The sequence below is a fragment of the Indicator indicator genome, chromosome 10, assembly GCF_027791375.1.
Source record: "Indicator indicator isolate 239-I01 chromosome 10, UM_Iind_1.1, whole genome shotgun sequence".
Lineage (NCBI taxonomy): Eukaryota > Metazoa > Chordata > Aves > Piciformes > Indicatoridae > Indicator > Indicator indicator.
The window spans coordinates 24,046,122-24,071,295 of NC_072019.1; the positions used below are offsets into that span (position 1 = coordinate 24,046,122).

At 37.7% G+C, this 25,174-nt stretch overlaps 2 protein-coding genes across 2 annotated transcripts in view; both read right to left on the reverse strand.

Moving 5' to 3' along the window:
- Positions 1–25,174, reverse strand: part of AGBL4 (AGBL carboxypeptidase 4) — a gene marked incomplete at its 5' end in the record, with an annotated part of 965,543 nt that overhangs the window by 367,939 nt on the left and 572,430 nt on the right. The gene's annotated exons all lie outside the window — the stretch shown is intronic.
- Positions 3,736–25,174, reverse strand: part of BEND5 (BEN domain containing 5) — a 31,825-nt gene continuing 10,386 nt past the window's right edge. Inside the window, exons 2-6 of the mRNA XM_054384081.1 lie at positions 21,472–21,605; positions 19,442–19,817; positions 12,115–12,263; positions 7,522–7,735; positions 3,736–3,896 (exon numbers count right to left, since the gene is read on the reverse strand). Of these exons, the coding sequence (XP_054240056.1) occupies positions 3,736–3,896; positions 7,522–7,735; positions 12,115–12,263; positions 19,442–19,817; positions 21,472–21,605 (1,034 nt within the window). The remainder of the gene's footprint in view (positions 3,897–7,521; positions 7,736–12,114; positions 12,264–19,441; positions 19,818–21,471; positions 21,606–25,174) is intronic.

The window sequence follows — 25,174 nt, forward strand, 5'->3', positions numbered from 1 at the left end:
TACTTATAGTTCAACTTTGGGGTGACTAAATAAGTGTTTCAGTCTGGCTGCATTAAAAAATAAAATAAAACAGTCTCCCATCTCTATAAAACATCACTAAAATCCAAGCCTGTTCTGACACCTAACATTTTTTTTTTCCTAACAAATACTAGCTTTCTTTTTTTAATTGAGTGCCTAGTCATCTTGACTTAGGTATTAAAATATCTGCTAGGATTTTTTCCTTTAATGTAACAGCTCATTTCCCTTATAAAGTCATTAATAGAAAATAAAGCCCTTTTTGTTATATGCTAACCTTGCTTCCTTGCAAGTGTGCCAGAGGCACTTCAGTATGGATCAGATCATGAATATCACAAATTGCAGCAGCAATATGTGGCAACACAGGATCAGATTATTCATGGAACAGTGCTACCTTCTTCCTTCTTTGATTACCAAAAAAAAAAGTAAACAGTATGCACTGATCTCTCAGGATTAAAAGTCACTTCCTCTTAAATCTGTATTTTTTTGATACTTTACAAACCCAGGTCTATAGCATGAAGTAATTGCACAGCACAAACCTTATGACGGTGAAGAAGAGATATGACACAGTGTAATAAAACCTACTTAATTTATGTCACAACTCTCCCCTGTTTCACATGATGCATAGGTATGAAGTTAAGCTGGAGCAGGAAAGAGTAGGCACTATTTTTGCATGAACTTTCCTATGGCAGATACCTGGCAGATGTGTTACTAACAGGACAGAGCCATATACAAGCAGGCAGGATAATGGAAGAATGAACACACCAGTAACAGCAGTGGCCATGAATGCAGTCTAAGATAGTGAAATGAACTCCCCAGTTAATTCACACATCAGTATTTCAATGCAGAAAAGCTCACCCCATAAGTTTGTGTTTTCTGTGGGTGATGTCAGAACGCAGTACGGCTGTAGCCTATTTCCCTATTTGAAGCAGACACTCTGTGCAAGATGTACAGTCTTCATACAGGCTTGTGGGGAGGGAAAAGACAAGAACAGTGTCCAAGCATCAGTAGTAAAGGTGTTCCTCATGGTGTTAGCCATTGCACAGCTCTCCACACATTGCCCTACAACCACAGTGTGCAAGGCTGGCTCATTATTGGCAAAAGCTCATTTCCAGTAATCCAAAGATATAGTTGAAGTTGTAATACACAAAAGAGGTGCCCAACCTTTACTACATCCTGTTTCTTTGCCATAACTCAACACAGCTTCAGATGACACTCACATTAAATGCCAGTTGCCCAGTCCAAAGGACATTAGCAGCCCCCCCACACACACCCCAACACGATTCTTCAAATGGAAATGAACCTTTTTGTGCCACCTAAATACTTCTGTTGAAATCTGTTAAATCTGTCTGCTTGACCTGGGCCAATAGAAAACTCCAGGAAGAAATGAATTTAAGACTTCCAAGATACCTTCCCCAAAGAGAACATTTAAAATCTTCAGCAGTAGCCAGCATTAATGTCTGATGGGACAAATGTGTCAAGGCAAAGCCTTAAAAAAATTATGTCGGTTTTGTGGATTTACAATCTCTGATTTTTTGGGGGCCAGGGTGGAGTCCTAACTAATTAAATTCTAATCTGCTTTCCCCAGGTTTCATAAAAATGCTGTCTCAAACAGGCTTATTTATCTTCTAAGAAGAGCAGCATGATTTTCTCATTAAAGAATGTTACAATGAAAACACATCAGTACTGAAGCAATAAAGGACTGAAGAGATTATGGACGTTTTGCTCCAAACTAGCGGATTGCCCCAGTACTACTTTGTAAGAAATTGTACATTCAGAAGCCTGCTTGAGAAGTGTGAACTTGCTGTTTAAAAGTGTTTCTTCAATGTTATCTCTATTTTGTTCTTTAATTAATAAAAGGATACATGCACTGACATTATAAACGCTAATTTGCCATTTAGCATCCCAAATTAGGAAGCATAAACATTTATGCACTTCATTAAGCACTACCTAAGAACACTTTGAGATTAATAGGAGACAAGCCATGCTGTTAAATGCAATTTCAGGGCACACAGAAGCCACCACAAAAATGCCTCTCCTCCTCTTTCTGTCCCTCACTGTGAATGCTCCACTGGCAGCAACTCTTCGGAAGCAGACCTTGGAAATCAGAGAGATGTGACACATCTGTGCAACCACAAGTTCAGTTTAAGAAAAGGGACAGGAATGCAGGGACACAAGCAGCAAAAGTGGGGCACATTTGACAGCAGAGCACACTTAGGTTGGCACAAGTCAATCATGAAATTGCACTTTACAAAGCAGAAAACAAATACTTACACTTCAAACTAAGACATCATTTAAGCATGAGGTGTACAGGAGAAGACATGGTGGTTTTCTCCATCTCTTCCACAACAGGCACTGCAGTTCTAGCACAGCTCCTCTGCTCTCTTCCCCTTTCTTCCACCACCCCAGCCCTATTTTTTTTACAGAATGCTTGCATTTCTCCATTCCAAGCTATATATGCATACAGGACATTGAAGCAGGCTTAACATTAGGGTTTACTAGTGCTACAAGATGATAATAAGAAATGATAAAGTCTTTCAAAACTACAGGAAGCAGAACTGCAGTGGTAGAAAAGAAACAAATGCTGATGACAGCCCAAAAGGTAATCACATCTGCACGTGTAAAATACATGGAAGGATAACTAAGATACAGCAAACCCTCAAAATGGATCAGTCCAGGCCCTAAGTTATTTCTACAAACCTTAATCCTCAAAACCCTTCATTAAACAAATCCTCAAGTTATTTTCTTTCACTTACAGACAATAAGATATAATTCAGACAACAATTATTCCTTATAGTTTTGCACCACAAGTCTAACTTCAGTGTAGAAAATGTTTTTATTATTATTTTTAATTTAAATTTGTGCCAAAACTGCCCAGTAAGGACTCAGACAAAATGGTACTAAAATTTCTATTATACATAATCTTGCCACAGTGTGGCAATCCTTAAATCATTTGAAAGTACAAACACACTAAAAATATAGTGTTTCAAGAACATTAACATAGACATACTGAAGAACATTGTACCACAACCAGAAATCTGAAAAGTGCTTTGGTGCCTGAAAAAGAACTGCTTTTAGTTCTTAATTATTTTTTTTAAATAAATTATGATGGTTTTGCAGCTTCCAGCTTTGGATTCTTTGTTGTGTTGGGGTTTTTTTGTTGTTTTTAAATATGGCAGCACTAGTGATCTGTCTGCAAGATAATAAGTGAAAAAGAAGCGTTCCTCTGCGTGTTTGAGACCAAATATATTGTTAAAAACAAAGATTTATAAAAACAAACCATTAAAATCTCAGTTCAGAAAAACACTTTGTAAAATACATTAAAACCTTTTTTTCAATAGCAAAGTGGATTTTTGTACAAAGCAGATGTTTACTGTAGCCTAGATTCACTAACTCCAGTAAAACCAAACGGAGGCAAAATGGATTGGTGTTCGCAGAATTACAACCTATATACAGAACTGCAGGTAACATACTGCAACTCATTGTAAAAAACCTTTGAAAATTCACTGTTGCATTGTGAGTGGACTTACAACATATCTTACATTATTTGAAAGCAGGTTACACCATAGAAAGGCTTTTGACAGAATCATTTAAAAAAAGAAATCAGTTATAGGAGGAGAGGAATGCTTGATGTCAGTTTCTCTCATCAGCAAAATCATCACACAAATAAAAAAAAACCCACTTAATTAAAACACTAAGACTTTATTAAAAATCCAAAATTTATTGCAAATTGTACTTTGCACTTTCCCTCCTTTCTTCATTTTTACACGATTTATTGATATCCATGATTTTTTCACAGATGTACTTGTTGACTTTGGAGAGTCTCTGTGCAATTTCAGTTTCATCCACAGTTTCTTGTGCTATTCTATCATATAAACATTCTGGGGAGAAAAAAGAAAAAAAAAGAAAAAAGCATTAGGATATTTCTAGAAAAGAATATAGCCCTGTTTTGGGCTAACAACTCAAGAGACAGAACAAAGTGAATGAGCACTGTGAACATTTCTGGCAGAAGCTTTCATTGATTCACTGGCTATCTTCTTAAAGTCCAGTTATACTGTGACTACATTAACAGGCTTTCTATACAGAAACAAGACTAAATCCAACCTTTCACAGTGTCAGTCTTGCCTGCCTAACTCTGGAATTTGTCCATTTCTCCACAGCAGATTCAGAATCTCTTCCCAGGTGAACAGTCTCACCAGAACTGCTGTTTTCTACAGTTCCCAGTGAGTCACTCCTACCTTCACAGCTTCAAGACAGTAAATAAATGCTAATGGTTAGGAAGAGAAGCAGCAACCAGTAGGAGAAGACATTAACCAATTTCTTTCATTTTTTTTAAACCTGTTCAACATACACTAATGTCTGTATCTTCATCAGACACCCTGTCCCTGGGCATATTTCACTTTTGTTAGTAGATTTATGCAGGGTGAGGGGCATCTTCTTGCATGTTTGCAGAATACATTTTGTGAACTGGAGTACAAAAAGCAAGCAATGGTAATAACTGCAAAAGCAATGAGGGCAATAAAAGCTGAGACATTTCTGCTTCACAGCTGGTGGTTTGTTACTGAAAGCAGTGGTGGTGCAACACACCCAACTCCTCAGTGACAGGCAGGTTTTGGTTTTTCTGTTTTGATAACCAGAACAATGTGTTTTGTTATGTAGCTCCTCAGATTGGTCAAACTCTGTTCTCCTTTGCCTGGTAATCTATTCCAGTAGCCATTTATTGCTTCACATACAGAAAGCCATAGAGATTATCACTTAATTAACATGGTTTACAACATTGCTAATGCATCACATTAAAAAGTTATGAAAATTAAGTACTATGCATGCTTTGTATTTGATTTTGAAACCTCTCAGAAGTTTTACGAAAGGTTATTTTGCATTAAGGTTTGTAACAGTGCTCATGTATCATACTTTTAATAACTTCTTTATTACATACTATGCAATAGGGAATTTTAAGAAGCTACAGATATCAGACACATTAAGAGCTAATGCTGCCATTCAAAAATCTCTTTTAAATAAGTCAGTCTGTCTCCAAAGAATGACGAGAACATCTAAACATTGTGGATTTTATGTTGTAAGATGTACTGAATATAAAATTAATCAGCATGCCAAACAGTAGCTGAAATGCTGATAATCAGTAAACTATAATTTGAAACACAACAACTAAGAAGAGGCACATCACTGAGAACCTGAAGAAATACAGTGTGTCTGTAGGACATAAGTTTGTACTAGAACAATCTCAGGAATACTTTCAGGTTGGGTCAGATACACCTAGTAAGGTGAACTACTTTCCAGTAAAAGTCTGGCTATGTTATTCCTTTAGATGCAATGCCAAGCAAAGCATCACTTGACAGAACTCATTCATCAGCTGCAATTTTTAAAAGTCATAATGATCCAGATACATCCGTGATTATCAGAGTTTTTTGTCTTTTGCCTCTTGCATTTCTATGAAGGGCTGAAAAAATAGCTTAGTAGTCATGTAAGGATGCTGCCTTAGGGACTCCAAAGAGAGATCTGTGGGTTATGCATCTTCTTTGGCTTTAGGAGGTGCATATTTCTGATGGGACCAAGGATTCAAGTAGACCTCAAAGACTAACAAGGAGTTTTACTTCTCTGATAGAAATGACTAGCTGTGTAAACTCTTAACTTCCTCCCATTTCACCATCTGTCTAGTTGCTACTCATTTTTGTTTGTTTTGCTTTCTTTTCCATAACAACTTTCTATTTGATCACTTTCAACCTTCCAGGAAATGCCGCTGTCAGGAAGGGACACTGCTAACGTTGACGCAAATGCAAAGGACACAACGACATGTAAAATCACAGTTATGTGCTACCCAGTACCACTGAAGTATGTCTGCTGTCACCTAAACCATTGGCCATGCACTGTAAGAGGAACATGGAAAACAAGGCTGTGCAACAGTAGAGTTCAAATGAGGGTTGAGGCTGGTAGCAAAAGTATAACAGAAAACAGAAAAAAAAATGAGGAAACAAGGAAAAGCTGAAATGCTAGCAATAGAAAGGTATGGAAGAAAAGAAAGAGAAGGGCCTTATCTGCCTTTCACCATGTACCTGTTGGAGCATACTCTCAAACTCACTGCAGTCAAAACAAGGGAGTTAGAAGAAAGCTATCATTTACATGGCTGAAGAAACACAGCGTGGCCCTGACTGAAGTAGAATAAATTGTCAAATAAGCAACCTTGCCAGCAGTGCTGAGGAGCAGCAGCCTCCAGGAAGCAAACTAGAAAGCGCTTTGCACCAGGCCAGTGAAAAATAATCCCTTTTTACTGTGTGCTTGCAAGTGTGCATCTGGGTAACAATCCTGTTTCCCATCAGGAGCTGACAAAGGTAGCCACAGCCACAGAGTGGATTCCTTACGCGGCCAGTACATCATTACTTTGCTACACGTGTTAGAATCATAACCAAAAAAGTCCCAGCCAGAAATAGAAAATCAGCATGGAACAGCTTGAGACAGATTAGTAAAAAGCTCATGTCTTTTACTCATTTCTCACAAACTAAGAAAGATGACAATACGAAGATCGGTCTCCAACTTTTCCCCACACAGCACAGGCACACGCATTCACTCTGAGAGGGATCATATTTCTAACATCCAAAACATGGCACTTGCAAGGCAAATATAATGAAGTTCAATCAAACAGGGAGATTTCTTTAAACTCTACTTCAGTTTAGACTGGAAACAAAACCTAGAAATCCAAATCAGTATCTATTCCATGAGGAACAGCCTCAGTTCTAACTTAAAAAGAAGCCTGAAATACCAAGAGAGACAGAAATGAATGCAAAACACACGCATGATGATACAAAGGGACTGAAATCACTATTTGTTTTAAATTAAGGAGAAGGCCTTCCCTCTCTCAAAGTTCTACATACACAGACTCAGGCTTGCAGTTACTGAAAGTGTCACTGCAATTCTTCCTGCCAAGTAGGTCAGCTATTTACACTTCCTGTTCAAATTCCAATCCAAGTGCAACAATTAACTTTTACTATTTCCATATTCTCCACTTAAAAGGGTAAAACTACTCTTTCTTGCCTCTGACGGTATGTGTATTTTTATAGTCACAGCTATAATGGTTTCTGTGCCTCATGCCAGAGTTGGTCATGTTCTGGATGAAAGAATGTGCTAAAGCTACTCCCTGGCTTGTTAAAAGAAATGTATGCATTTAAAAAAAATCATCATGTTATAAATGAATTCCAGAACAATGTATTGTTCTCCATGCTCAGAATCCTATCCTGCAAGTGTTTTAAAGTGATGATCTTCTTGAACCTTACTGAAGTCAATGTACAACTCTTCAGCTGTGAAGGCCTGCACTGTGCACAGCTATTGCAATGTGGTTTACTTTTCCTGAATATATTTGCACTTCACAATGCAATAGCATTTTGAATCACAGTTTGTATTCAGTTAATTTTATATGAGCTGAAAAGAAGCATCTTTCAACTCAGTGATTAATGGTTAAACTCCAAAGCAGGAAGCAAAAGTTTTCAAATAACCTACCTCTGACAATGCTTAATTTGTGAGGTGAGAGAGGTGGCTTGGGAACGGCATCTTTCTTTTTTTTGGTTGCAACTCCTGTGACACTTCTGTTCTTGAGAACATCTGTTCCCCAAATCATAACCGCTAGATTTTTTGTATACTTTGAATCTCCTTGTGTTACTTGCAGCTGGTGCCATTTCTCCTCATCTACCCAAATTCCACTGCCAAGATGGACCTAGAAGGTAGTAATAATAACAACTTATCTATGGTATGTAGCACACAACAGTATCCAAGTGCTGTAGGAACATTAATATTAGGTACTATAATAACAGTAATTAGGGCTGAACAAATCCATTTTGCCTATTTCTGAAACTTCTCCAACTTTGTGGGTCAGGGAGTTCAAGTCAACCTCCTGTATAATATAGTCCCTTTTTGTATTCAATTCTTCTTACTTGCTACTTCTCCCTTGGTTAAAGCCTGTCTCCTCAAAGACTATGGTCAGGAACAGAGACAGAAGAAGGAAACAGTAAACACATCCAGTATTACAAAGGTATGCACCATATAAACCAAGCAGTTGCAACCAGCCTAATCCAGGAGCAAGATGAAACATCATCTTTGATATGAAAGTTTCCCTTTGGTTGAAACAGACATTATCCAAAGCATATATCAGAGGCAGTAGAGAGGGAAATGCTTCCTAAATTGTATCCTGTACCTGTTGGCAAAATTCAGCCAACTGTTTAAAGTAACTAGGAGGGGAGAAGAGATATTGAGAGATTCAATTTCAATATAAGCCAAGAGAGTTTGGAAGCTTAGTAAAACTTCCAGTTCTATCATGAAGTTTGCCTATCATGCATGATCAATCATACTGTTTTTCAGTAAGGCAATGACCTATTGCTATAACATCATAAACTTTCCATTAGCCAGACAATAGTGAGCAGAAGACATTTAATTGAAGTAGTAGAGCAAGATAATATGGGTACTGGGAAATGCAGTGTGAAGCCACTGTAAGTCTCCAAAAGGAGGCTGCTCCAGTCTAGTTGTACTTAATCTTGCTCAGCATTGATTAGGGTGGATTGACCCCCACAGAGCGACACTGTATCTCTAGCCCAAGATTCCCAGTTCTCCAGACTGAAGGTGAATGCAGGATGAGAATCTGAGTGCCATCCTTAACACTGCCACTGTGTATGTTTGAGCTGACAGTCCTGATAAGCAGAACATGTTCAAGCAATGGCAAGGAAAACAACTCCACTGGTAATCAGCACAGCTCTGACATGAGTGCAACCAGGATGCCAATGCTGGCGCTGTGTGGAACCATGGAGAATACTTTGCATTTTCTATCTCTATGCTCCTAATTCCTGGTGTACAATGTAGACATTTGAACAGCCTCTGCACACAGAAAGATTTGTTCACATTGTGATGTTCATTTGGTCGGATTCACACTTGCTCGTTACTAATGCATGACCTAGCTATTCTAATTACTGCCAAGAGTTCACTGCACTTGAAAGGAAAAGCTATAACTTACTTTCAGATAATCTGTAAAAGTGCAAAATACCTCAAGTATTTATCAGTTGGATTGATACATTCAAAACTCAGGCCTCATAAGATCAAATGTAACACTAACACTTGAATAGAAACTGAAAAGAATCCTGTGAACAAAATTCAATGGAAAAACTGTATTAGGAGACTGTTTGCCTTAACTGTTTTGCTCTTAGTTTTTCCTCTTCATGACCCATATAGATCTGAACAGTATCATGTAAATCCCCTTAAATGTAATGAAAATTGGACAAAGCTACTGTAAAATTTTATATACCCATAATTTTACTGCCTGTATTCAACCAAATACCATTTTTCCTTTATATGGAAAACTGCTTTAATTATTAATGAAGGCTATAACCCGAAGAAATGTTTTATTACAACAGCATCCTTCAAAAGCAACTAGGTGTTTAAAAACCTAAATAGAAAAATATGAATGGTTTGGGCTACCAGCTATGCTATTAAAATAAAAATAAAAGAAAAAAGAAACATTCTAACTTCCTCAAAGTCTAAAACTAGAAAGCAAGCTGCCTCTCCTACAGAATCTTCTGCACTAACAAGATTCTAAGAAGCTTTTTCACAAGTCTGCATGCTATTTAGATTTCCTAATGGACAGAGACGGAACTAGTAATAACCACAACATGAAAAGCCCTTTTGTAAACTTCCTTCTCTGTTATCAAGCCCCTTTCATAATTGCTTTAAAAAAAGCCCAAAACAAAACACACTCTTTTGGTGCTGTCTATGTATTGTGTAAGAGTTCAGAGAGAGAAGTCTGTGCTCAGAAAATAATCAAGTTGTGGTTAAAATTCAGTTATTCTGGTTTGAGCTTGAAAAACTTATCTGTAAAAATATGTTTAAATTATTTAGAAAACAAAGATTAAAAATATTGTGACATGCCAAATTTTGAATGTCTGTGTTACATTAGTTGTGAAGACTGATGCATTTGATCAAAAATCTGGTTCCCCTCTGCCAAAATTAGTTTGTCTTTGCTGAAGACTGTTTAGTCTCTTAAGATACTACATTATTAATTAACTTTAAGTCACTTAAAAGAAAACAAGTATTTTTAGTATTTATGTTTCAGACAGATCATCTCTCCTCTGAACATGCTTCATTTATTAAAGAAGTTATCACTGGTATGAAACACCTACAGTTAACAGCAACTACATGACAGACAGCCACAAACACAGCACTGTTATGGCAAGGAATTTAATTTGTCCATGTCTCAGTTTACCTCTCTGTAAAATAGGCTCAGTACTGTTTCCTATCAATCCCAAAGCTACAGGAATTTTACTGTATTCCAGATTCAGAAGCCATTACCTTCTTGCTGGAAGAGATGCCCCACAAGCCAGACCCGTGGCTTGGTGAAATCTACAGGAACTTTACCCCCAGTTTCAGAAACTGCAGGATCAACGTTCAAGCCCAATGCAACAGAAACAGCAAATTCAAACCAATGCTCACCATCATATCTGTGCTAACACATGCAACATATCTAAAATATATCTCAGATGATGAACTTCTTTTTCTTCTTCCCACCCCCCGGCCCCATCCCCACTTTCCTTTTTGTTAAATGAATGCCATAGGCTCTTTTTCAGTAACTGTCCTCCCTCTGGAGGGGAAAGATTTATGTGCTTTGAAAGAATCCTACTAAGATCAAACCCAGTGCCACAAAAGGTAAGATTTCTAGAAAGGTATTTCAGCTACTGGAGTGGTGCACGTCAGTAAAGGAATAACGAGAAAAGGCAAAAAATAAGAAATACTGAAAAAACCCCACACTCTAAATACACTATTAGTTCACACTTCTGGCATCTGAGCTGGCTGAAGTCCCAGTAACTAGGCAAACTTAAAAGAAAAAGCAAAACTATAAGAAGAAAGTTAAAGAGATATTAATAGCTGTAAAGAGAGTGAAAATTTCAGCAACAAAAGTGCCAAGCTGGCAGATGAAATAAAGATGTAGGAAAAGCTGTGTAGAAATCCCACAGACCTTAAGCAGGGGTGAGGGGGGTGGGGAAAAAAAGTAAACCAAACTCTCAAAGTACTATATGACAAGTTTTCATTGCACAAATATACACAAAATACACAAGCAAATGACATATGTTAAGTATATTAGGGAAGGAAAGCTATCTGAACCAAACACCTGTCAAACTGCCACGATTATACTATTTTTCACACACATTTTGTCCTCAACAATTATGTCAAATTCATCTTCAAGAATGACAGACACTTGTGCAGTCAATCTTGTAACACAAATCTGAAAAGGAAGTATTTCATGCTGTTCCATCAGTAATTCCACTCTATGCCAAAGCTGAGATGGATGTTTCCTCCCTAAAGGTTCTTTGATCACAGTACCAAACAGACACATAGCCTAAGAAACAGGATCTGGATAGACACTTCTGAAGGACATACAGTTTTGTAAAAGAGATAAAATGTTCACTTAATGATAATGGTAACAGCTATATAAGCAGGCCTTGGTAGATGAGCAGACAATGTGTTAAACATGCTGAAGTTTGTAAACCTATCAGGTCCTGGAAACTAGCTAGATGGTATTTCACCAACTTCATAGAAGTGTCTAGAAAATAGCCCTATATCAGCTCAATTCAGTGGCAACACTCATACCAGATTCAAGGCAACCCATTTTCATTCCAGAGTTCATAATTATCTACTGAATTCCAATCCAGTCAAACATGAAGGCTTCTCTGCAACTCGACTCATTAAAAACAATGAAGAACTTTAAAAAAAAAAAATCTATTAACTAGACTACTGAAACTCAACAATGTTGAGGTCCTGACTTCAGTTTACATTTAGTGGGTTTATGTACATCACCAACCTCATTGTGCATGTATATTTAAAAATTATATTCTTTGTGTTGCACAGCATTCAATGCTCTCGTCACTGAGAATAATTTTCTATGCTGTCCATATTTCTGTAATTTCATAATTTTCCTCAGCATAATAGATCTTGCTGAAAACTGAGGAAATCTGTATAAGCTGTTATTGTACAAACCCCCAATATCATGAAAATTCCACAAGAAAATCACCTGATGGACATTCACAAATTATTCATGCTACATTTAATTTAAAATACCTTTCCATTCTCGAGAATATACTTGTCCATTACAGGAACAGGGGCAGGAAAGTACGTTGATGTATTTGCTTCTTCATTGAAGGTCTTCTGTACCTCAGGTTCAGGCTCAACTGATTCTGCTTTTACTTTTTCAAGCTCAATGGCAGGTCCTAGACAGTTAAGAAAAGAGAGCTGTCTGCTATCCCAGAGAACATGAAATCAATCACTTAATCACCCATGGTTAGCATAAAATAACATTAACCATATCCATTTTAAAGTTAGAAAGAGTCTAAACCAAAATCCTACTTCTGGACATCATTAAATAAAAGCAGGGTAAGTATTTCTGCTTTATAAAAATGAAAAAGTATCATTTCAATTTAAATGTCTAATTTTATTCTTAAAGCACATGAACAATTACAGATATGGGTAAGATTGCTTCAATGTACACTACGGAAATGACGTTAAAATGACACTGAAATTCTAAACCTAAAGCAACAATAATAATTCTTCAACTACTAACTCCTATATAGTTCCATAGAAAGCTGAAGAATTGATTGTGATAATTACATAAATTATCCATATAGAATTACAAATTTTAGAGAAATTTGAAATCTCTCTAGATATATAGAGATATACTAAAAATAGTGAGGACCTGCAGAAATGCTATAAACAACAGGCTTAGGCTACTTGTGCTGAAGAATCATGCATGGAAAGAGTATCCACAGCTAAAAAATGACATAAATTAGAATTTTGATTGTCCAATCCATCCAACACACTTTCATTTTTAATGGAATCAACAAAATTTCAGCAAAGATTAAACAACAGAATATTACTAAGCATATGTCTGAGGCTTGAAGGAAGACAATTCTTTCATCATTCATCAACTTTTCTTTTCTAGATTTAATTTATAAAGTGTTCCTAAAAAGACAGAAGAATAAAATAAAACAACTTGTGAACTGGATTCCATTATTCCATTCATTGCAGGAGTTACACCAGAAGTCTAGGAACAGGCTACGATCCCGAGCCTATCATTGTCTGTGGATGCCTGTCTCTAGGATCACGAGAAGCTCCAGCAGTCACTGAAGTTCCACGCAGGGATGGTGGTTCATTATCACAGCAAGGCTGCCAGCTTAGACCCTGGACACCACAGTAACCACAGTAACCAGTCACCTTCAAGAACTAAAAGGATACACTCACCCACTTGTACGAACTACATTGTGCCAGACTGGTGCCAAGAGCGCTGCAGCACTCTGTAGCCCAACTCTGACATCTTCAACAAATGACAATTCAGTAATCAGGTCACCGTCATGGTTCAGCATCCCTCCTCAGTGTTTGTGCAGCACACAGTCCAAGCCCTGAATTGATCTAACTCTGCAAGTCCAGCTGGCACCAGAATTCATGCCTTAAATCACGTATCCTAAACAGTTCCTGTACCTGGAACAAGCAAAGCATTCATGCCTCCTACTTCGTGCAGTTTCATTTAGAGATTATTATCCAGTGATAGCAGCATTTCCTCTACTGTCAGAATCTGACATTTATCCTATAGCTTATTCTACACCTACACAGCAAGCTAAGTGTTCTCAGCTGAGGGCCATTTGATACTCAGCAACAGCTAAAAGTTGTCTTGGCAACTCAATCTTGTACTACAGAGCCACCTACAAGAGTGTCTCAAAAGCCACATGCAGTCCAAGAACGGCACAAGTACAGAAATTACAAACCCTACATCATTTGCATTATAATTTCATAGTAATATTAATAAGCACCTCTAGCACCATGCATATACAATGGTATGGCCAAGACAAACTACACTTTCTAAACTTAAGACTGTTAAACTGATTCAGACTGGAAGAAAGACCTGGACTGATTAAACCATGCAGCACTTGCACACATCTCAGTGTAGGCACACCTGAACAAGCAGATGTAGTGATGTCATTGCCAGTGTAATTGCTGCTGAGAATTTTAAGAAGTGGTTTTTTTAGCTGTTATTTTAAGAACATATTCTTCAACAAAGTCCTATTTCGAGTTCTCTTAAACTTTGAAAGTCACTTTCAGGAAGACACCTAAGTACAACTACCTTCTTCCCTGAAGGAAAGGTTTATCTCAGTTTAAACACTTTTACTGGTTTGTAATTACAGAATCACAGAATAGTAGGGGTTGGAAGGACCCTCTGGGGATCACCCACTCCCAACTCTGCAGCTAAAGTAAGTTCACCTAGATCAGGTTGCATAGGAATGGGTCCAGGAAAATTTTGAAAGTCACCAGAAAAGGAAACTCTACAACCTCTGTGGGCAGACTGTTCCATTCCAGTGCTCTGTCACTTTCAAAGTAAAGCTTTTCTTTATGTTTAGAAGGAACTTCCTGTGTCATAGCTTGTGCCCACTGCCTCTTGTCCTGTTCACTGGGCACCAACTGGTCCCATCCTCTATACACCTGACCTGTAGATACTAATAAGCATCAGTAAGATTCAACCTCAGTTCTGTCCAGGCTACAGAGTCCCAAGTCTCTCAGTCCTTCCTCCTCAGAGAGATGCTTCAGTTCCGTAATCATCTTTGTAACTCTCCATCAGACTTCCTCCAGTAGTTCCCTGTCTCTTGAATAGGGGAGCCCAAAACCAGACACAATACTTCAGATGTGGTCTCAGCAGGGCAGAAGAGAGGGGGAAGAGAAACTCCCTTGACCTGCTAGTCACACTCTTTATAATGCACTCTAGGACAGCACTGGCCTTCTTGATCATGTGAGCACACTGCTGGCTCATGGTGGTTGTCCACTGGGACTCCCAGGTCCTTCTCCACAGAGCTGCTTTCCAACAGGTCAACCCTTAACCTGTACAGGTGCATGGGGTTATTCCTCCCCAGGTGAAGGACTCTACACTTGCCCTTGTCGAATTTCACTAGGTTCTCTTCTGCTCAATTTTCCAACCTGTCCAAGTCTTGCTGCATGGCAGCACAGCTTGACTACATCTGCCACTGTTCCCAGTCTCAGAAGCCTTACACTGTTTTGTTTATAGTCATATATGGACATGGCTGGGTTTTGGTTTCCAGCATCTGCCAAGAAAAACAGCTGATCAAAGTCCACAATAGCCAAAGCTCTAAGAGGTCAAAAAAAAAAAGTCAATTGCAATTCATGCTTTACTGTTTGCGTAGACATGATCAACAGAGAGCCTTTAAAATATCTTTGTTGGGTTTTGGTTTGTTTTTGTTTTTTCTTCTTCCCAGACAGAAATCTGCCTCTAACTAGGTAGTCTTCACAGCTACTTTCATCAACTGCTAAAGACCATACTTTGAACCTGGCATGTTTTGAGATAGACATGCAACCTGCATTATTGCCTTAGTGCTAACAGGAGTTGTGAGCCCAATTTACCATGCACCACGCTCCAACAGTTTTCTCTCTCTCTTTAGCTCCCACACTCTGCATCTTATTTCAAAGGTGACGAGGATGTTAAAAAAAAAAATATATATATATATACCACTATCTAAATCTTAACTGTGATTTTACTTATGTAAGAAGGATCACACAAAGGAAAAAAAAAAAAGAAAAAAGGCAATTCTTCAGAATACAAAAAAGAAACAAATCTTTTACTGCAAAAATCTTTCTCCTGTTGACTGTAAAGTTTCCATAATATCCAAGAGGCCAGTAACTTTAAATGCAGGATGAATGGGGAGAAGGCTTCATTTCACCACCTCATTTGCTTAAAAATGCATCTTAGGCAACATAATACTCAAAAATCAGTAAATCAGCCAAAATAACTGATAAAGTGGTCAAAATACATTTGTAAGCAGTGAACTGTTCTTCCACAAGGTCTACCAGAATCCGAATAGAAAGAATAATAGTCTGAGATGCAGTGACATTTTATATACATGGTACTTTCCATACCTGTACTTGATTGAAACTTTGGACTCCATTTGTATCAAAAAGCCAGCCAAATCCAGAAAAGCTGAATAATAGTAGTTCCTCACATGTGGTAAGACACAAACAGTATTTCATCATCCCTATCCTGGTGTCAGTCCCAAGACACTGTAAACTGTATCAGTGAAATTAAACTGGGATTGAAAATAACCACTTTGGGGGCTGTATATGTGTTCATGAATGGATGTTTCTGAATGAAAGTGAACATACTTACTGACTTTAGAGCAATACTAATTATTAGCAATACAACATGAAAATGGAGTATTTATCAGGGAGCAAACAACACCCAAACATTATTCCTGACAGAACTTCACTACTACTGGCCACATAAAACCATAGTAAACTGCACAGCTCTTACCCTGGAGACAATTAATTTTTTAAGAAGTTATTGAAGTTCTTATCCTTTGCAATCAAGGACTATTTAAAGTTAGGCCTACAGGGAAAGACTCAGTGATTTAATTCTCAAAATTACCTTACTCTATTGATAAAAACAAGGTAAATTAGTGCATTTTCAGGTGCAACAGGACAAAGATAAACTGCAGTGGCCTACTATTGCAGGGCTTCCTGATCCTGAAGCAGGTAGAGATGCTTTGGATACACACATTCCTCAAGGAGCTCAGATGAGGGATTCAGTAACCTCTTTTCAGGACAGTGATCATGTTCCCCCACTGATTTGGTCCCTAGAGCCCTCCATCAAATGCCTGGCAGGGTCTGTGGGAAAACACTGTATCAAAATCATAAAAGCAGCTTCAGTGTATCCTCATGTTTCAGGACTGATTTCACTACTGTCATTTGCCACATCTGCTTTCAAGGCTCTTCTAAAACAAAGAGCAATTCAATGTCACCATGTGGAACATAGAGAACCTGTCTTCCCACAAGAGTGGCTCAAGTTTTGTGGCAGAGATGAAGGTCTGGGTTTGAAGCAAAATACATTGACTTATCACTGATATAAACACATCGATGGGAAATGAGGAGACCAAATACTTGACTGCATGTTAGCTCGAGAGGCTGTGCTATATTTGATCTGCAAGTTTAAAATGGCAACAGGCACGCATTTCCCACAGCTGCAATTCATCAGCACAAACCAGCTGTCATCTCATGCAAAGAAATCAGAAGTCTCTAAGGTGAAACAGCATTGCAATTAGTTTGCATTAAGTCCACCCTGCTAGAAGTGCAGCGTAACATAAATTACATGTAATTCAAAACTCCCATCTTTAAGAGATCACTGCAACAACTGAAGATGAATTCAGGATGTAATCTATTTTCTGAACAATTTTCATGGCTTCTTCACATATCCAAACATATCTCATTTAAAATAAGCTGGAAAAGTAAGGAGGACTAAAGAAGTTTTGACATATCTATTTCTTGATTAAAAGCAGCACTTTTTCATACTGTCATCAGACTCTCTAATTTATAATTTTCTGAAGATGTCTCCCTTTCTAATCACTCATGGATTTTGTACTGATCTTTCTAGAATCTGGTTGTTACTCTACTGTGAATGAGGCCTCAGGGAAACCAAGAGTTATCAGCAGTTAATACACTGAGTCTGAGGAAACACACAACCCCCTGCTGATGGGACCAAATTCTACCTTTGTCATCCATGAGCCTTTCCATGTAAGTAATAACAACAAGGGAATGTTTTGGAGATTAACTGTAGTTCACATTTGCCCAGGTTTGTGATTAAATTAAAAGAACTTGTGCTCAATGTAATCGAGATTTATTTGCAGTTGTAAAGCAGGTGCCAGACTGATACAAAGGAAATTCAAGCCCAGTATTTAGAGAAGATTCAGCATTTTTGCCAGGTTTTTTCCTTTGGGTTTTTTTATTTGTTTCCTCTTTTTTTTTTTTAATTTTCTTTTCTTTTTTTTTTCTCCTTTCTTTTTTTTTTTTTCTTTTTCTTCCAAGATTTCTTGATTGGACTTAAGTAAAAATATGCATCCCTTCTTCCTTAAAGAAATGAGACAATTCAGAAGCTGTCTTCATTTCATTGCTGGTCTCACCACTCAAACTTCTGTCAAGTCTACCAAGTAAATTGGTATTTTATGCTGTTCAGCCCCATTGCCTGCTAACATCTGGCTGGTGCTCCAATCACATAAATTCCAGCTAACTACTTGCAGATGAAGAAACATCTTTCCGTCCAAGGAAAATTTTAAAAAGCTCAGTGGAATCTCCTGCCCAACCACATCATGGTTTTCAGACTGTGGAAACCTTGCCTATTTAGTTTTATTAAGAAAGTTAAGTAGAATGTTTATAATAAGTAATGACATTTTAATTATGCACAGTGTAACAATGATGAGCATTCACAATCAAACACCCAGTTTAAAATCATCAGATGCTACTTTGAGAACCTGGAGCCAAACTTGTGGGCACACCTTAACACATGCTACAACACAGGCGCATGCTCTTGGGTTCAGGTTTCTATGTGAAGGTAGCTCAGACCCACATGCAAACTGCATGCACTCATTCTCAGTCAAGTAGAAGAGCCAATATCCGATTTACATGCAAAAATTAAGTTTTCAGATACACGAAGGCAGACATAAGAAACAGCATGCTAAGTTTGGATGCACAAATTTTAACCGAGTTTCAGTCACCGAGCAAGTGTTCAACACACAGTACCACGTTCTAATAGCAAATGAATATAAAATTGGTAAGATATTTGAAGGTATTCCAAGGGTACCATCTTCAGTGAAAAGGATGAACTTTTTATTTTGTCTTTTTTTTCCAATTTATTCCAACATCATGGTTAAATAATTGTTATAAACCAAAACAAAGGAGCAATTGACTCATGATATTTAAATTTTAAACCCAAATTACACAAACCTGTTAACAAATGTCGATTAGCGGGACACTAATATAAAACTTTTTTTTTTAATTAATTCTTTAACAATCCATTATTTTTCAAATAGCATGGCTATTTAAAGCCACTGCTATGAAGTTCAGGAGCATATCACATTCTAATGAGTTACTAATGGGAAGAGGGGGCAGAAAACGGAAGGTAATACAATCACTTACATAACAAAAAAACCAAAACCCCTAACTGAAAAGAACAAAATAGTTTTAGCCCAAACATTCACTCCACTACCTTTTTGTTCTTCTTTTTCTTTTTTTCTCTTTGAACTGGAACATATTGGTATATTCTGAAGATGACGCTTTATTATCTTTTTCAGCATATACTGGAAGGTCAAAGACTCTTTAAAATACAGCTGCTTAAAATGGAACTCTGATTCAACCATACCAGCACAAAGACCTCTACTATCATTAAAGAAAAACCCAGACGTACATAGCATACAAATTTGACACATTGTACAGCCACAGGAGAAAACCCTTTTGACATTCAATGTCCAGTTTAACAACCACTGCTATTCTTCAAATATGCTTCCGTTACTATTGATCACACTTGCAAAATTCATTAAAACTAGTCCCATTTAAGTCCGGCACTTACCACTACCTAGTCTTAGAAGCAGTACATCCTGGAGTCTCCTGTTCAAGTCTCTGAGCTCTTTCATTTCTGACACGAGTGCCCCATACTCCTTTAGCTTCTTTGCCTGTTGCACGAGCTGTCTCCGCGTTCTTTCAAGCTCCTGTTGAATGTGTCTCATTTCTTCCTGTTGCTGTTGGTAACTCCTCAGCAATTCTTCATACAGAATCCGAGGAACTACAGCATCGTCCATGTTGTTCATGCCTTCTGAAGCCTCCATAAAAACCTCTTCGGGGCTGGAAGTACTACTGAGACTCATTCCATTCTGTTTTTCGAGGCGAGCAACAACTGCTTCAATGCTTTTGTGTGTACCTTCACTTTGTTTCCTTCCATCTTGTCTCTGCATGTTACAATAAAAAAAAAAAAAATTAGGAGAGCAGTAAGATGTAATAATATTAAAATTCTACAAACTTGGGAACTGTTAATATCCTTGTTTTCCAAAGAAACCAAGACAAAGTCCATCTGCAAAAGCTATTTGCCTAACAGATTCTTATGGATATACATCATAAGTGTCATGCACACACGGTTTAGCTCAATGCACATACAAACTTCCAAGGCAGTTACAGGCCTTTCTTTCTGCATTTGTGCAATGCTTGCAAACTCAATGTATGTAGGCCACTTGATTCCATACATAAAGGTAATTAATTTGTTTGTAGAGAAAGTGTGGATCTGGATTGCTTTTCCTAGGTTTAAGGTTAACATTTAGATTTCTGACAGCAATTGATTGTCTGGTAAGACAAAGAATGTGCTACATTTGTTACCTGCAAAAGCATCAGAGCTGAAAGCAGCATACCATACAAAGCTGTTCTATGAACAGAGTGCTTCTCCTTCCTATACTTTGGGAAACAAAACCTTCTCTGACTATTTCTATAGTACATTCACCCCAATGCCTGGTGAAAGCAACTGAGTTAAGACTACCAGCACACACTGAAAGGGAACTGAAAATACAGAAGTTGGAGACAGAATACATCATCCAGCCACATCTCTCTCATCAGCTGATTTCTTCAGTATTAGTACTGCATTACAGAGGCTTCATGTCCTTTGAACTCAACAGAAACTTGCCTTCAGACATCTGCACAAACCAAGCACACATCTTTCCTGGGCCCTGAATAGTGGTATTAAAATGTGACAGCATGGGTAAAACGCAGTAAGTTTTATTGGTCAGATATGGAAAACACATTTGAACTTCCAAGCAACTCCAGAGAAAGCACATGTAGCTCACAGGTTAGAGACAAGAAGATGACCCTGTCAACTTCCATACCACAATATACATAACTAATGTGGCAGAAAATAAGATTATTTGATGTTATGTCTGCTTCATGCATGTTCAAACATAAATAAAAATTAAAAATTTGCTGGCCCTCCATAAAGAAATGTACTGGTATAATGCTTTCAGCTGCAAAACACATGAAACCACATAGCAGTATTTTATTCAGAAGGCTGGCAGACTTTTAAAGAAATCACTTGATATAAAAAAGAAAAAACACATTTACATAGTGGGTTTCTGGTGTCTGGACTTAAAAGGGCAGTAGGCAGTTAGAATGGAGCAATGCAGTCCTGTCAAATTTTGCCTTCTCCCCCACTGCTGAAGATGGGAAATCTCAGAGCATCCCTTCCAGTTCCAAAAAAACAGTGCAGAATAGGTCACAAGCGCCACCAAGAACGGTCGCTCAACATTCATGTAACTACTGACTTGTAAAGCATTCTGGGCCAAACTGTAAGAGCATTGTTCCAAAAATCTCAAATGGCAATTAAACAGTACAGACAGTATAAACAGGAAAATGTCTGATTGCATGTAAGTCAGGTTTTGAAAACCCATACGCCACCCCCGAGAAAATCTGACCCCATTTTAACAAACGGTGTTTCAAAGGGATCAAAAGCAGGCCTGGAATTCTTAAGCTATGACATCTGTACATAACCCAAACACTTCCCTCTCCACCCCAGGAAAAAAAGGAAAAAAAAAAAAAAAACAAAACAGGAAAGAACTTCAGTACCTTACTGTGTCTAAGCTCCGCATCTTCTTCCCCATAATCTGTAACCTCCCCAGCTTCTTCTACATGATTGAGAGAGAGTTTGGGGATTTTAATTTTCTTCTGCATCACACTGTTCTCAAGGTCAGTTTTGTCCTCTAAAATGCATATTAAAAATAAAATTGTTATATTAATCAGTGCTCTTACTTCCAAATACTACATGAGTTAGACAAGACCAGTTAAAAAAAAAGTAAAATCCAAATGCCCATATTTCAATCCCCTCATAATACTATGATTAAATTAATCCATGGCATAACTCAACTGATGCCCACCGACAATTCTAGAGTTCCAATGGGGAATCAATCTGCCCAAACAAAAGAATAAAAACTAAAATCCCAAGCTGAATCCATGTGAGTGGATCAAAAGTTCTAATGAGTAGCTTGTACTGTCACTTAATTAAGAGTTAAAAATTAAATTAAATTAAAACTATTTCCCAACTTTCACCTGTATTGATTTATGTTTAGAACAGTATTTTCATATTCATAATCTGCTGCTGCAGTTCAAACTCTGCTTAGGTATAAAGAGCAAATAAACTTGGAAATTCATCCTATACTCTTAACCATCATCTGCCAGATCTGTTTAGATCTAATTGAGCATACAGCAGATTCTGCTGTTCTGCAAAGTGCAAGGCTGGAAATGCTGCAGGAAAGGCTGCAAAGGCATTACAAAAATCTGTAGCAAAATTACTGTATGACCCCTGTTTCATTACTCAATGGTACTAATCTGTTTTCTGCAGGTACCCAAAGCTAATAAATGCTTGTACTAATCTTTGAATCTCGTTCAAAAATTGAAGTTAAATATTTTCAAGTTTGAAACATCTCTCAAAACTAAGTATTTTAAAACCTTGTTCTGAAATTAAGATTAAAATATTTTACTATTCCTGAAAAGGTGCAGAGGGGATGGGGTATCAAGAGTACAGTCCTCCTAACATTTCTGTGATCTATGAAAGTCTTGCAGAGCAGATAAGGTCTTAAAAGATTCACAAGCTGGGCTACCTGTTCAAGCCACTGACAAGGAACAATGCATTAAAACTCTGAAGTGTTGCATTTGTACAGCAAAATCTTACAATCGAGAAAACATTTTGAATCATGCCATCCACCTGCAAACTATATTTCGCAAAGTGTCCCATGAATATTTTTGAAAGTGCCAAAGAGGATGGCATTTGTGAGTGCTTAGTTGCACCGACTTTTGTTTTCTCAAATTAGCATCCCTCCACAGGACCTCAAAATGGTTAGTGTTGACAGTGCACAAAAGGGAAACAAAGGTAAATCACTGTTTAATGAGGAGCAAGGCATTCATTAGAAATGAATTACACAGATGAATGCAATTCATTTTGTTACAGATAGAAATGGATCTCTCGTAGGCAAATGGTGATATTACAGCCCAAGGCTATGTAAAGAGAATAGGCACAGAACATGCAGAATAAGACATTAGACAACCTGAAATGAAATGCAGATGGTAGCAATAAATACTAAGGCAGATGCAAAAAGAAACAGATAAACAACAAAAACTAGCTAGGCTTATTTTAGATCATTCTCCATTCCCCAGAGCATCACGGATGCTTATTCCAGTAAAACAAAAAGGCAATTCAACTGTTTCAGTTTTGAAAAATAAACCCCTACGTTTTCATTTATCTGCAAAATGTAGGTTCATCAGAAACGTGAGATAACCCAATTCTACTGTCAGAAAGACAAGGAGAAAATGAGAACTCTTCTTAAGAAAAGAACACAAATTTACAGACTAAAGGACAGACTGATGGGTATTGATAATTTCTTGAAAGGATAGACATTTAAGAATAAGTAAGTCCATACTGAATGACAAAAAATCCCACACCAAATCCAACCCTTTTTATGTGACTATATATTTTGGGCTATCTGGAGGAATCCTTTGTTGAGAAACGTTATCACAATTCCTTAGAGGAAGAGCAGTACCACAGCCTATGGGGATTGTTTTGCCAAATCATCTTCTTCAGAGCATGCAGATGAACTCCTTCTGCAGTTAAAGAATGCAGTTCAGTTTCTATGCTCTGAAATAACCCTTGGCCTCGCAACAAGATGGACACAATTCAATTACTTCACATAGCTAAAAAAAATGTCTGCTGGCAACTAGCTGAGGTCACCAGTAGCCAGAACTCCATGCAAACTGGAAACAAGCACTAGCTGTCCTTCCCATGGTCAGGGAAATGCAATACTTGACACGCTCATGGAAAGGGGTCACAGAAGAGTAAGTGCATGTGCAGAGTACAGTGGAAGTCAGCAAATACTTGCCAATGAATAAAACAAGTTAAAACAATTTGGAAGAACAGAAATATTTATCTTTTTATTATTTGGGCTTTTTGTTTCTAAGTCAGTTTATAAAGGTTAAGAAAACATTATGCACTGAACTACAGAAATGAAATACTTAGCTTAGGGTCAAAGAAAATAATGCAGATCAACTGAATTCGTCCTTATCACCACTTCCCTCCCAATCTCTCAGCTTGCCTATGAAATTTATGCTTGCAAAACTTCACTCTTGGACTGAAGCTAAAAGTTTGTTTATACACCCCCTTAAAAATGTTTAGGTTGTAGTTTGTACATTTGTACACATCAGTGTATAACTATGAAGAAGGTTCCCTTTCATGTTTGGCTAATGTCTTCATTTGACTTTTTGATTCTGCTGCTTATCCTGTACATGATCCAGTAAGTTTTTTCTCCTCACATAACTTTTGAAGAAACAAATGAGTTAAGCAAATTAAAGTTCAGTCAGTGAGCAAATAATTTTATATTCCTCTGCCTTCCAACAACAATACATGCAATATTTTCTTTACATATACTCTGCTCTTTGTAAGCCTATTTCCACCTAACACAATTAATCCAGTGTGTGGATATGAAAAGGCCTTTTTTTTTTTTGTAATTAAAAAAAAAAAAAGAGGCAGCATTCCTAACCTTTGTTGTCTCCTTCATTAGTTACAGACAGAGCCAGAAAAATCTCATTCTGAACTTGAGGCTAATGCTGGAGTACTGGCTCTTGTTCTGTAAATATTAATGGAATTTGGGAAGGGGTCAAGGGAGAGAGAGGAGAAACATGAACATGCATTTAGAGCAGTTCTTCTTACAGATTCTCTGTCCATTTGTGTGCCAACCTACAAAACACAGGTACAAATGAATCCTGCAAAAAGCAAAATATGGACAATTTTGAGCCAGAATAAAACCAGGATATGAACCAAATGGCTGAACAAACAGCAACTGAGAGCCCAAAGCTACAGAACATGCTAAGAGAGAGAAGGGCTGATCTAGAAAGGTAGCTCACAAGCCTCATTTTGCAGTGACCCAAATAATTTACTGGACTTTGTTCCCAGTCATTTAAAACTTGCTACAAGTTCCAAAATGGTGATGTCCCTTAGGTGGGTATGATCAGATTGTCATAAAGTTGTGCCTGTTTCCTCCTGGATATGGACACTAGCACTTAACACGCCAAATTTGGTACTTGCAACAAAATACATTAGGCAGAAGCATGATACATGAATGGATAGCACTGACACTCTGGAAGACACACATAAAATAGGAGAAATTGCTTTTGTGCAGAGTTGCCATAATGCCAGAGAACATGGCATTTTGTGATTCAAGATACAGCATGAAGCATCCTGCAATGACTGTACTCCAGCAAAAGGTCAGACTTGGAGAGATCT